A 14,938-nucleotide genomic window follows, 5' to 3' on the forward strand; every position below is an offset into this window, starting at 1 on the left:
GCAGTGAATAGAGTATCAAACTGTTCTCACTGCTATGCTTTAGAAAACTATCTTTCAAATAAGTTGAGATGAAAAACAAACCAAAATGTCAGCTTGTGCATTTATGATGCAGTCCATCTCTTCCAACTTCAATGAATGGCTATTTCTCGCATAAGTTCATAACATAAAAGGCAGAATTAGGCCATTTGGCTCATCACCTCTGCTCCGCCATTCGATCATGGTTGACCTAATCCTGGCCTTAACTCCACCGTCCTGCCCTTTCTCCATAACCCTTCAATCAACCACCAATTAAAAATCTGCCTAACTTCGTTAAATGTACTCACTGTCCCAGCATCCACCACACTCTGGTGGAGCAAATTCAACAGATGCACAATCCTTTGGGAGACGTAGTTTCTTCTCAACTCTGTTTTAAAATTGCTACCTCTTATCCTAAGTTCTAGAAATTCTTCCCATCTCTTCTACTTTGAAACTTGTTGCTGCTGTTCCTTGACCACCTCCTTGCCACCTTCAAAAAGAACCACCCACTCATAGTTTTATACTCAATGACTTCCTTCTCCCCAGTAACGCTCTCGTCAATACATTCAACTAAAATACAAAAATGAGCTATATTAATAGAAATTTCAACCATTTTGTTTAAAAAGGTTAATAACTGGAAGGGATTAACATTATCAGCACATGATGATTATGCGATGGTGATATCACATCACATTATTGAGTAACAGAGATCGGAAGGGGGCAGAAATTCCAACCTTATGCAAAGGTCCCAATATGTACATAGTGTAATGGTACTAACAAACTACAGTCTCGAGCAGTTTATTTTGGAAGAATAGACAAGTCTGGGCTCCGTGCACATTATGAAACATAACGGCAGTGGACAGCGAGTAAAAGACCCAGAAAACTTTAAGAAGCAGCTGTAGACATGGCAAGTAGAATTAAAATGAAATGAATGAAAATCAATATCGCTTATTGTCACAAGTTACTGTGAAAAGCCCCTAGTCGCCACATTCCGACGCCTGTTCGGGGAGGCTGGTACGGGAATTGAACCATGCTGCTGGCCTGCCTTGGTCTGCTTTAAAAGCCAGCTATTTAGCCCTGTGCTAAACCAGCCCCTAGAAAACCTTTGAAAGAAAGATGAATGGAATAGGTCCAAAACTCATCACCGAGTCAGAGCATCACAGATCCGGCAGATGCAAGCTGAGACATAGACCCGGAGTCTGAACAGCAGTGAGCAGAGACACGGGCAGTGAGCGCTCGGTAGAAGCATGGAATCCATACTACAACTCCCAGAACCATTCTGGAGTGCCAAAGGTTCGCCAACTGGCCCAGAACTCGAACAACTGGAGAAAGAGTTCCATGAGACATAGAATTGCTTCTGGATGACACAAAAAAATCAAAAAGATGAGGCCAGTAAACTATGTAGTTGGATCTGTCACTGACATCATGCTAGCAAGGCAGGGAGTTGGGAAGACTTTGATTTTTTAAGAAGTCGTTCAAGCATTTGATTCATATTCTAGCATCTGCAGAAATTAGAAAGGGCAAAATTTAACAAGAGAAAACAAAGACCAGGTTCTATACAGGCTGGCAGGGAACTGTGATTATGAATTCTTAAGGGGTGAATTGATTCAATGCAGAATCATAGTAAGGGTCCTGGACAAAGCATTATCAGATCTCCTAGAGAAGAAAGACGAATTAACACCAGTCAATGCAATACAAACTGTGAGACATACTGAGCTCAGAAAACAAAATCTGGTGTTTGCTTACGGAGAAGGCATGATCTTGTGGAGAAGATCAATCAAGACCATTCAGTTTGTCAGCCATAAGAGAGAAAGCGCGTCAAAGCCTAAGCCCGCAGCATCGGGGAATAGCATGTTAATTGCCATCTTGCAATGTCTTAAGTGTGGCTGGAACAAACCGCACAAGTGAGAACAATATGCAGCAGGGGGAGCAGAGTGCCACAACTTGGAAAAATAGACCAAACTGTCTGTCTTCAAAAACAGTGGAAACCTGCAAAAAAGAGGGAGAAAATATGAAAGCTGAACCACATTCAAGAAGTGGAAAAACCACAGAAAAAGGAAGTAACCTTCCCAGGAGAGGTAAATGGCATTGAAAATAAATACTGGCATATTAAACTTGAAGTTTATGGACACCCCACAGGTTTTAAAATTAGACACAGGAGCAGGAGTTCTTGTTTTGTCAGACAAAGTCAAATGGCTCAAGCAGGCTATATTTCAACCGTCAACCATCAAATTACAGGGCCCTGGAAATCAACGGCCGACTAATGGCAAAGTTGAAGTGTATAGATGGAAAAATCTTCAAACCTCTATGTCATTCAAAAGCAAAAATGTACTCTGCTAAACAGAAAAGCATGCTTAAAACTGAAGCTGATTTAAAAAGTGGATGAAGTTGCTGATAAGCATTATAGTAATACATTTAGGAATATATTTCCAAAATTTATTTACAAGCCTAGCGAAGCTAAGGACCAAGTACTGTATCACCCTCGAAGCTGTTCCTAAACCAATCTGCCTCTTTACAGCGAGGAAAATTTCTCACCCACTCTTGGACAAAGTCAAGGGTGAAATTGAAAAGATGCAACGGCAAGGAGTTGTATTACCAGTCAAACTGCCAACAAAATTGCGTTTAGGAATGGTCACGGTCCCGAAGGCAAAGGACTCTATATAGGAATTTGTGCGGATTTAACTAAACTAAATAAATCAGTGGCATGTGCGATCCACCTGATGATCACGGTGGATGTGAGTCTTGCCAACCTAGTCAAGAGTACACTATTCACCAAATTGGATACAAAAAGTTGATATCGGCATATGCCTCTGGACAAAAATGCAAATTGCTGACCACATTTATAACATCATTTTGTTGTTATTCTTTCATAGGAAATGCGTCGGCTCCATCAAATGCTAGAAGACATGGGATGAGTAATATGCCATTTGCCAAATGGACAAAATATCTGTACATGGCTCCACATGGGAAGAACATGGCCGTAAAATTAGAACAGTCCTAAGAGTCTTACTAGATGCAAATCTAATACGGCGTGAAAAGCGCAGGTTTGCAAAACGGAAGATCAAATATTTAGGTCACATAGTACGAGCCACTGTTGACCCATAAAAAACAAAAGTAATCAGAGTTTCCACAATGATGGAACATCACTGAGCTTCAGAGATACTTTGCAGTGGTCAACCGAGGAGGCAAGTTCCTATCAAATTTGGTAGAGGTCAATGAGCCATTAAGACAGCTGTTGGGACAGGGTCAACAATCTCCTCTGAAAATCTGGCACATTGTGACCCGGAACTACCGCCCCTAGCAATTGCAGATGCATCTTCAACATGTCTGGGGACAGTATTATTTCAAGTGCAGAGAGGCGGCAAGCATAGAACAGTTTACTATGCCTCAAGGTCACAGAACATGTATACGCCACAATTGAAAAAGAATCATTGGCAGCAACATGAGCATGCAAAGTATTCTCAAACAATGTTATGAAATTGAAACAGATTGAAACAGACCTCACGGCCTGGTCACTCCCCTGAATATGGCAGAATTTGGGAAAATGCTGCCCAGAATCCAGCAGATCAGATTAATATGCCTCCATATTAAAAGTATGTTCAAGGAAAGCATCAAATGACAGCAGACACAATGTCGCAGATACCATCAGAAGTAATGGAAAAGAGGATTTACACCTTCATCAAGGGGGTGGAAGTGTATACATCCCAACGACTGAACATTTAGCAATTACTGCAAAGAAATAGATGGACATAAAGCAAGTGCAGCCACAGGATGACAAAAGTCTCTATATAAGAGAATATTGTCTGGACGGCTGACCAAACTATATCTCCAATCATCCAGTACTACGCATACTACTAGTTTGAACAGCACAAGCACCTTACTGTCAGTGACGATTCACTAGTCTTCAATAGTAGAATAGTCATACCAAGAGCACTTTGGCTTGATATTCTTCAAAGACCTCATCAAGGTCACTTTGGGAGAGCAAATTGTTGCACAAGAGCCCAGAGTCTGGTGGCCATTATTCATTCTATAGAAGAAATGATTTCTAATTGTCTTACATGTGCAGTCGATAGCCAACAGCAAAAAAGATCTCCATCACCTTCAACCTTCCAGGCTGCGGGCGTGCCTGGGAATGGATTTATTTGATTTTCAGGAGAAAATATTCCTATTGTCATTGATTACTACTCAAGGTGAATTGAAGTAAACAGAATACATAACATCATGGTGGAAGCAGCCATTTAATCATAGAAGAGAATTTATGCAATAAATGGCATTCTGGACATTGTAGTGTACGGCAAAGGGTTGCAATTTGCTGATGAGTTATTCCAAAATGTTGCAAAGTAATACAGATTTGTTCACGCAATCAGTTCATCTTATTATCCTCAAGCAAATGGAGACGCTGAGAGAGGTGTATGAAACATCAAAGATTTACTGAAGAATGAGGACCGTCATTTATTTCTTCCGAGTTACCGAACCTCACCACTATATTTTGCTGCTGTGCTTGTTTTATTTCCTGCAACAACTTTGCAGTAGCTGCGAAGTGTTGAATAATTACGGATGTATATGCTTGCACTATAAAATGGATTCTCAACACCAGAGTTATTGATGGCAAGGAGATTGCGAACACATCAACTATCTCTGACACAGAAGCTTGAACTTTAGGAGAAGACGGTGGTATTGTTGTATTGTCACTGGACTGGCATTCCAGAGGCCCAAATTAATGTTCTGGGGGCATGGATTTAAATCCACCACAGCAGCTGGTGGAATTTAAATTCAATTAAAAAAAATCTGGAATTGAAAGTGAGTCTCAGTAAGGGTGACTATGAAACTATTATCGATTCTTGTAAAAACCAATGGGTTTCACTAATGTCCTTTAAGGAAGGACGTCTGCTGACCTTACCTGGTCTGGCCCACATGACCCTCGACTCATAGTAATGTGATTGACATTAACAGCTCTCGCAAATGGTCTAGGAAGGCATGGGAATTAGGAATGGGCAACAAATGTTGGCCTTGAAAGAATACATTTTTAAAAAATCACCACAAGAGAGTAAAACAGCATGAGAAAATGCAAAGAAGCAAACAGGCTTGTAATCTTAACCACAGGCACTGAGCATGGGTTACCAGTGCTGAAGCCTGGGGAAAGAATATGGGAAAGAGAACAACACAGAAAGAACAATCATAAAAAGAACTCCATAACTGAGATAATACAGGATTGGGGCAGACTAGAGTACCATAACGAGAATTCATAGTACCTTAATATCCTTGAAACATGCTTTGATCCTGGGCCAGACCCCCAGATTTTTGGTAAAATCTAGTAAGGGACCAATAACCTTTTGTTTAAAGGAGACAATGTTTGAGTTTCAAGATACTTGCTACGAGAATAAAGCCACAAAATTCCATGGTTTTCGACAAACAAAAATAATCTTTACTACGCAAGGTCAGAAACATAAAACAATTTACAAGATTATCCCATACTCTAACATTCAAGCTTAATATGAGGTACATGTGAATGAACAGAAAACCTGTGGATGAACACACCACACTGCACAATAAATGGCAATTGCGGCCAAGATAGATTCCACGGATTTCTCAATAACACACCCAGACATTAGTAAAATCAAGAGCAAATCAATATTATTTATACCTGTTTCAATCACATCTCCCGCGACTCTGTTCTCCTGAATTCCCAGGACAGCGTACCTGCACCAACTCACAAGCATAACTTCATCTCTTTGGCCGCGCGGTGCAGAACACTGCTGCTGCAAAGAAGTACCTTTGCCCGCACGCAATCTTCTGCTGCCTCCTTCAATCACCAGGGCTTCTCCTGATCTCTTCGATCTCATTTTCTTCCTTGGCTTCTCCTGAGTGCAGAAGTTTAAAGTATGCCAACTGCAGCCCCTTTTTCTGCTTGGAGTCTCCTTCTCTGCTCTCTTTTTTTTGTAAATGGGACTCTCTCCCAGTCCTTTGTCTGAGACTCTTGTCGACTATGGCACACTGCTCCTGGTCATTTGACTTGGATTTTTGTGCTATTTCTTTTATTTTCTCTTTTTATGCTGCCACATCGCTGTCAGGATGGATGAACCCTTTACTTCAACTGCACGCTACTGACCCACACACGCACAAAACCCCTGAGGCTGTCAGAACTTATAGTTCCTGGCTTCCACTCCAGAATCAGGTAAATTTGGATTTCTTAATGAAAGAAAACCAACAGAAACTTGGACTTACTATTCAGATCCTGAAGAGAAGGAAGAAGAAAAAAGTCAAAGTTCTAAGGCCACCCAGGAGAAGAACACTCACTCCAAATGAAGGGAGGGTAGTGAATACTCTCGACCTCAGAAAGAGATCAGAACAAGATCAGTGAGATTAGTCAAAGCACCTTCAAGGCTCACCTTTTGAAGTATTAGACAGAGGGAAGATTTAAGAGGATGTGAATTTGACAGAGATAAAGGCTCGGGAGGAAATGTAGATTAAATGTTGATGTAATGATGATGTATCATCACATGATTGAGTAACAGCGATCCAGATGGAGGCGACTTCACGCAGAATTCCCAATATGTATATAATAGTTTTATAAAGAGCAATAGTTTTAACAAACTAGTCTCAAGAAGTGTGCTTTGGGAGAATAGAACACTGTCCAGACCCCAACACACGACAAAACAATAATTGTACTAAAATTGTGCACAGAGGAATTGTGTTTGAATGCATGAACCAATATGCAAGCAAAGTAAATTACTCCTCCTCCCTCAAGTGGAATTTATTTTCTCCCTGTAAAATTTTTTCTAAATTTACAAAATTATTTCACACCAAGAGCCATCTATTCCGCAGGCTGAAGAAATGTTCTCCATGAGTCATATAGCTCTGAGTTCAAATCAGTGCCAAGAGGACAGTTGTGTAGCATTCACAAATAAAACATACATGAGAGAAAGGACAACCGATTAAAACCACAACAGAACGTTCTGTGGTGCAGACACAAAGGGTTGAATGGCCTTCTTTTGTGGTGTAAGATTCTAGCAATATATTAACAAATAGCAGGAAACCTCACACAAAAATTCATACCAACCTGAAAACTGTCTGTATGTTCACCAGCACCAGAAGCAATTCAAATGGACTGCAACATTATTCAGACAACAGAGCAGAGACTTTAAATGTAAATTATCAATCCATTATAGTCCATTTTGAATGGGTAAATTATCTCATCTATTGCTGTAATCTGAAGCAATGGTTTGCGAATGGGATATACCCATTGAAGTCATGGAGCACAATACTTTTACTCTGAAACTTCTGCCTTCTGAAGCTGTAAATCCCTAGACAGGTTAGATTTGATATCTTCTTTTGAAAGTTTAGAGGAAAAGGTAAGATATGACTTCAGATTACCTTTTATTAATAGCTGCCCATGAAACATTAATGTTATCTGTCATCAGTTCCACCTTCCTGGTGTTGTCCATGGAGTAATCCCGCAAAAGCTTGCGTGCAAGGTCATTGGCCACATCTACATTTATCTGCCACTGCCGCAGCTCCTTCATGAGTTGCTGAAAGATAAAAGAAAAAGTATTTCTGATATTGTACAGGAAACGATTCATGAAAACTAGGGAAGGGGAAGATTTAGCCAGGGTTGGACTCATTGGTCTGTACCGTCCTCAAGAGTGGCAATCTCTGATGGGTCGCCACACTGGATGAACTTACCCATGTTTGAAATTCCAAAGCCCCTGTCTCACCAACCTTCCTTACTCAGGCTGGGTGAGATAGGAGCAGCAAAGCGACGTGCGCACCCCCCCACCCTTCCCCCCCCCCCCACCCCCACACCCACCGCCACCCACTCCCACCCCACTGGCTTCATTGGCAAGAAGTAACTGGGATGTAGAAAGAAAGGAACATTCCCTTTTCATAGCACTACTAGCCCCACTAGACTGGAAGGGGTCACCAGGTTGGGCAATGTTTTTAATAAGTTTTTGCATTTATTTGAAACACCATTGCCAGAAAAGAAAATGTAAAAAAGGGAAGAAATAAACAGGTATACAGATACGAGGTATATTAACATTGGGCTCCCAGTAATCGGTTACCACAACCGTACTGTATGTACAAGTTGTCCCATGGTATTAAAACATACTAGGGGTGTGGTTGAGGCCACTAATAACTATCCTGTCGTTTGCCATGGCCACACCAATGGGTTTTCCTTTCCCTTGGTACCTTTTGGTTCCTCTGCCCTACTTCTCCCTTACTCTGGGTGGTTTCTCCCTGCCCCCCTTTTCCTAGCCCCCTTCCCTCCTCTCTTCTTCTTCTGTCTGTTTCAGTCTCCCCTCCTGGCTCACCACACCTCCTCCCGTATCGATTGTTGGTCAAGAACAGGTTGACAAATTGCTTCCATGTGTTCCGATCCTCTTTTCCAATTTGAGGAATTCTGCTGGGTCGGACAGCCTGTCTGTGGCCTTAGGTGGTGCTGCTGATCTCCAGCTGTGCAGGAGTCTCTGGTGGGCGATCAAGGAGGTATAGGCTAGGGCCAGGATCTTCATAATTTTCCTTCTTTTTAGGATGCTTTTATGGATCCCAAGGTTCTTTCCCACACACCCCCACAAACAAACGCCATGATTACTTTTTTGACTTTGGTGAAGAAGGCCTTGGGAAGGAAGATCGGGTGGGATCTGAACAGGAAATGGAATTTTGGCAGCACGTTCATTTTAATTATCTGCACTCTCCTCGCGCGGGAGAGCGGGAGTGAGTGCCACCTCCGCAGGTCTCTCTCTACCAGACCCGATAGGTTTCACCTATAGATCGATGTCCGGTTCTAGGGTATCTGGAATCCTAGGTATCTGAATTTTGTTTGGGCCAACTTGAATGGCAGCTTCCCCAGCTCTGATTACCCTCACCTATGTGTTCACGGGGAAGATTTCACTCTTTTTTTTAATAAATGTTTTTTATTGGGTTTTTGAACAAAGTATATTTGCCGTTATGTACACAAGATATGATATATATATATATATATATAGAAGAGAAGGGCACACACACAAATCATAAAGGGAAAAGAAAAGTAACAACACGAGAGAAATACAAAATCAAATAAAGTAACTGATAGGGTATTATGCACTCGCTCAACAGCAGAAACTCTGTACACTTGGCAAAATTATTTACACACATAAGTAGGCACCTGAAAGATTTCACTCTTGATCAGGTCGCGTTTGGGTAATCTGAGAAGGTTTTGGACTTTAAAAAAAAATCATTATATGGGATGTGGACATTGTTGATTAGGCCAGCATTTATTGTCTGACGAGTTATTCACCCTGGGATAACACGGACTGCAACTAGATGCAGTTGTACTTGAAAGTAGACCAAACTTTGATGTAAGTTCAATATGCTTTATTGAACTTGCTGAGCAGTGCACACAGTTAGCTGTGGGTTGACACTCTACTAATCTAAGTGTGCTAACTATAACTAACTAGACTAGACTAGATCTGAGCCACGTGTAGAAGGTGCGAACTGATATATACACCCTGACTGTCACTATAGTTGTCACCAGTGGAAAGAGGCAGAGTGCTGATGCCTCGTGTGTTTTATAGTGGGAAAACCCCCTTTAGTGTTCTGCCTGCTGACTGGTTGTGTTCTGTCCTGTGTGTTGATTGGCTGTACTGAGTGTCTGTCACTGCCTGTCTGTATCTCATTATGTGCATGAGTGCATATCATGACATTGTCCATCCCAAGATGTCCTTCAGTAGGTGGTGGTGAATTGCCTTCTTGATCTGCTGCAGTCCTTGAGGTGTAGGTACACCCACTGTGCTGTTAGGGAGGGTGTTCCAGGATGTTACCCCAGTGAAGGAATGGCAATATATTTCCAAGTCAGGGTGGTGAGTGACTTGGAGGGGAACCTCCTGGTGGTGGGGTTCCCAGGTCCCTGCTGCTCTTGTCCTTCCAGATGGGAGTGGTCGTGGGTTTATAATATGCTGTCCCTTTGGAGTCCCATTATTCCTCCCATGCTGGCGAGCGGGTTTGAGATGTAGAGGAGCAGCTCATCCGCATAGAGTGAGACTCTATTCTCCCTGTCTGCTCTCTGGATGCCTCTCCACCCCTTCGCTGATCTTTCTTTAAAAATATTTTTATTCTCCATTTTCACATTTTCTTCAGAATTTTCACCCCACCAACAAACAGTAAATGGTAATGAATACAATGTCAATATCCCTACCAACAACAACGATCCCATCTCACACCACCCCCCAAACAACGGCCCACCGGACAATATAAGAATCAAATAAAACAAACCCTCTCAAGGTGGAAAAAAAAGGAAAAAAGAAAAAGGAATCAGGAATCGCCTATGGTCACCATTGACATATATAGTCCACCCCCCAACCCACCCACCCTAATATTCAACGCTATCCAATCCCCGAAAGAGTACCATGAATTGTAGACCCCCCCCCCCCGCCCCCCCCGACTCCTCCCCTCCACTTCCTCTTGTAAACTCCTCCACCCAACCTGGGCTCCTACCCCCAGCTTTTCACCACGGCTAGACTCGCCGAAACCTGTTCTACCAGGCTCCGATGGCCGCAGCCCCTCCTCCCACCTCACTCCCGTTCACTGGCCGGCTTAAACCGGCCAGTGTGGAGGCCCCCGCCCGGGTCTCCTTCCCCCTTGCCCGGTCCCAGGAAAATAAAGAAATCCCTTTCAGCACACAAATCCCAAAGAACCATCATTGCAAGTGAAAGTCCCATCTCCTCCCTTGTCCAAATATATACAGCGTCGACTCATTTAGTACATACACCGACACGCAGTGAAAAAATAAAGTTACATGAGGCTACATCGGTATACGGCAATTTCTCAATTCTGCCACAGTCCTTCTGCCTTCGCAAACTCCTCCGCTGCTTCCGCTGTCCCAAAATAAAAGTCCTTGGATTTGTAGGTCACCCTCAACTTAGCTGGATATACTATGCCACACTGCACCTTGCTGATGTACAGTGCCTTCTTCACCCGCTGAAGGCAGCCCGCCTCCTCGCCAGCTCCACCGTAAAGTCCTGGTATATGTGTACACCAGCTCCAGCCCACTGCACCACCCGCTTCTGCTTTCTCCTTCACGGTATACCTACGGAAACACACAGTTACTACTCTTTGCGGCTCACTCGTCTTTGGTACAGGCCTCCATGACCGATGAGGCCTATCCAGTTCATATCGAGAAGGATGGAATGAAATTCCCCAATAGCTTCGCCAACATCGTGGCAAAATGCTCCTTCGGCCTCGGGCCTTCCACCCCTTCGGGCAGACCCACGTTTCTCAGATTCTGTTGCCTGGATTTGCTTTCCAGGTCTTCCATTTTGGCTCGCAGACCCTTGTTGGTCTCTATCACCCTCTGCAACTCCTTCCTGATCGAGGTGAGTTGATCATTGTGCTGCAATAATGCCTCTTCCACTTCCTTCAGCGCCTCACCGTGCTCCCGCACCTCCGCCGCTGCGCTTGATACCTTCGCCCTCACCGGGGCAATCGTCTCCTCCACCAGCACTTCCAATACCGCCCCCATGTCCTTCTTCATCGCTTCCATGTGCTTTGTCAACTATTTTTCAAGTTCCACAACCATCACTTTGATAATTTCTTCTGCTGTGAGCGATGCGGCCTCCCCTGATGCTCCAGCCTCCGCTTTCCTTACAGTTCCTGCGCTGACTTTTCCACTCACCAGCGGACTTTCGTTAACCCCATTTTTCACGGCCGTTTTTCTTCCAAACTTGTACGTTTCTCCTCCCTGTGCCTTCTTACAGCCTTTTCAGCGCCGGTTGCCCCCAGGACCGGGCGTTAAAACTCCAAAATTTCTATTCCCGAGCGGGAGCCCTCCAGTGTGCGGCTGCCTCCCGCCCGCCATCACCGGAAGAATCGGCCCCTTCACTGATCTGAGAGCAATAGCCAATGGCTTGATTGCCAGGGCAAATAGCAATGGAGATAAAGGGCATCCCTGCCTCTTGCCTTTATGCAGTCGGAAATATTCAGAACTGGTGGTGTCAATGTCTGTGCGTACGCTCAACGTGGGAGCCCTCTGTTTCATCCATGAGGTGAACCCTGGCCCAAACTCAAATCATTCCAGTACCTCCATGAAGTACTTCCATTCGACTCTGCCGAAGGCCTTTTTCATCCAAGGGTCTGGGTTTTTTAAATAGTTACTCTGGAGTTAAAAGTGTTTTTTTTCCCTTCCAGCTCTTTCAGAGTAAGTATCAGGGTAAAACTGCAGAACTATCTGAAGTGCGCGATTTACATTGCTTCTGTTGGATGGCTCCCAGCCCAGAGCAATAGTCCAGGGAAATTTCTCACTTCTAGATAATTGCTGGGTAAACCTTTATGAGGGATTCCCCAGCCGAGCTTTGGGGTAGCCCCTAAATGTGATGCTGGGGGACCAAGAAATTATGGCCCATTCTTCACACTCAAATTACTTGTGAGATTGTGTGCTCCCCAGTCTAGTGTGACACAGATTCTCTGTGCAAGCTACATTTTTACAGTAACTTCATTGCAGTGTTAATGTAAGTCTACTTGTGACACTAAGAAATATTATTATTATAAAATAAGAGGCAACAATTCAGTACAGCTTTTCTCCTTTGCAATGACTGCAGGCTGACCCCTGCACTGTAGACATATGCAATGCTAATTTTGCTCAGATTGAAAAAAATCTTGGGTTTAACAATAGCGCTTTTCCTAATTCTTGTAATGCAGCTTTAAAAAAAATAAATGTTTGTGACTAATTTACTCCAGTCTGTAAACACAAACTATTGAATTAATAAATTTTTCACCTCTAGTGCAGGTTCCTCGATCCATGCTTTTTCAATATGTCTCACAGTACACCTGCTGTTTATTGTGAATAATATATGAAATTTAAACACTATTCCGAACAGCTTTCTCATAGCCCCCTTTATAAATCTGACCCTCCTTCTATATTTCTTCAGGTACCTACTTTTATGCACCAGGCAAATTTTCCTTATGTTTTGGTTTCAAAGGTTTACTCCTTTGTGCAGCAACCTTGCTCGTGACACTTTTATTGTAAGACTTTTGCAGCCAAGAATAGGTCTGGTGTCACCTCCAGATTCAACATATTCCAAGGCTCTCCTGCTTGGATACGCACCCTCTGTAAACTATTTCACACCAAGTCGCCCTTGCTCATCAATCTTATGCGTACTGATTAATGTTGGCTCCCTGTTCCCAGAGGCCTCAAATGTAACATTCATCTTTTTTAAATCCTTCAGATAAATCCTTCAGCCCCTGACTGTCTCTGAAACCTCCACCAGCACAAAAGCCCCAAACTCTCCATTCCATTCCATTCGAACCCCTTGCACAAATTTTATGGGGGTGAAATGCAGCCCATTTTACACTCCACCCCATTTTCTTGCCCACTCAGTGGGTGATTTGCTACCGTGGGTACTGTATTACAGCTGAGGAGCATTTCAGTTCCAAGGTTTGTATCATCTGCCTTAAGTGTGAGTCTTTACCTCAAAAGGCAGGACAATGAATCTTATTTCTTATTGTCCTGCTCTCAGTGAATTAAATACATTAGAGAAGTAAAGTCAGTTCACAATTGCCTTATTTACATTGCAATGTGCCACACAAGGCTGGTGATTTGGGTTCAGCTGATTTATATCATTCCAATTAGGTAAACTGTGTCAAAGCAGCAATAAAATAATGACCAGAATCTCATTCATAGAAACCAAAAATGTCTTTGATTGGAGACAACAATTCTCTCTTTCTGTCATATGCAGTTTATTTTTGTTATAATGTAAATGGCATATAATTTGATCCAAGAATAGAAATTACAGAATCACTTTCATGTCAAAATAAAAGTTTTAAACATTTGACAGACTGAAATAGTTCCTGAATGACGAGCACATTTTTTTTAAACAAGCCCTCTATTTCTCATTGCTTCACTGTTGATTTCAGAGACAATGTCATTTATATGGGGCCAAGTATTATGTCAGTGACCCAGTTCAACATGACAACAAGAGAAACAAAACTACAAATATATATTTTCCCAAAAGGTGTATGCCATTTATTTCTGAGAAAAAAAAATCAGAACATAAATCACGGTGTCGAAAGTGACCTTCTGGGAAAAATAATAACATCTACAGAACTCCTAAAAATGTAAAAACACAAAGGAGCACACAAGTATTAGGAGCAGGAATAGTCCATTCTGCCCCTCAAGCCTGTTCTGCCATTTGATAAGATTATGGCTGATTTGATTGTGACATCAACTACACATTCCATCTTTCCCCCCAAAACCCTTGACTCAATAATCAATGTATTTTTCAGCGTGTCATTTTAAACACTATGTTAAATAAATGAATAAGTGCAATATTGAAAAATATTAAGAACAATACAGGATGGACAATCTCAAGTTTGATCAAGGGTTTGGGCTAATTCAGGTAGAATGGTCATGGGGTACAGCAATGGCCCTCAGTCTCCCTGGCTACAAATGAAGGAGAAGAACAACAACTGCTCTATTCATTGCTCCTGACTGAAAAATTTGGATTTGAGCATCAGATGAGTACAAAATGTAGCTTTGCTGTGATGTCTTTGATGTTGATGGTTCCAGTATGGAATGGTCTTATGTATGAAGAATGACCATGAAGAAGTACAGGATGGAGGTTGGTGTCCATGAGGCTATATGCCAACATCAAGTTCTTCTTTAAGAATGCTGAAAAATTGGGAACATTCTTTGTACAGTGTACTAACTAGGTGGATAAACAGAGGGGAATTATACATGAGTCCATGTAACTGAGATAACAGCTCAACCGACAATAACAAAACAAAAATGTAAGCAGCTGCAAAGCTGGCACCATCAGTGAATTGCCAGCTGAATTCATTGGCACCTGGCAACTACTAACTGTTTCTATGGTTTGTGTCATGTCAGTGCCAAAGAAAACACAGCCACGCTGTAAAACTCAAAGTGTAAGAATTGCACAACTTCGCTTTGAATTTT

The 14,938-nt window shown here is 42.5% G+C and overlaps 1 protein-coding gene across 15 annotated transcripts in view; it reads right to left on the bottom strand.

Annotated features, from left to right (window-relative positions):
* dmd (dystrophin) overlaps positions 1-14,938 on the bottom strand; it is a 3,042,490-nt gene that overhangs the window by 557,393 nt on the left and 2,470,159 nt on the right. For all 15 annotated transcript variants that reach the window (XM_072513983.1, XM_072513987.1, XM_072513978.1 and 12 more), the window contains one exon: positions 7,390-7,544. In XM_072513983.1, the coding sequence (XP_072370084.1) occupies positions 7,390-7,544 (155 nt within the window). The remainder of the gene's footprint in view (positions 1-7,389; positions 7,545-14,938) is intronic.

Source organism: Scyliorhinus torazame, chromosome 8, assembly GCF_047496885.1.
Source record: "Scyliorhinus torazame isolate Kashiwa2021f chromosome 8, sScyTor2.1, whole genome shotgun sequence".
Classification (NCBI taxonomy): Eukaryota; Metazoa; Chordata; class Chondrichthyes; order Carcharhiniformes; family Scyliorhinidae; genus Scyliorhinus; species Scyliorhinus torazame.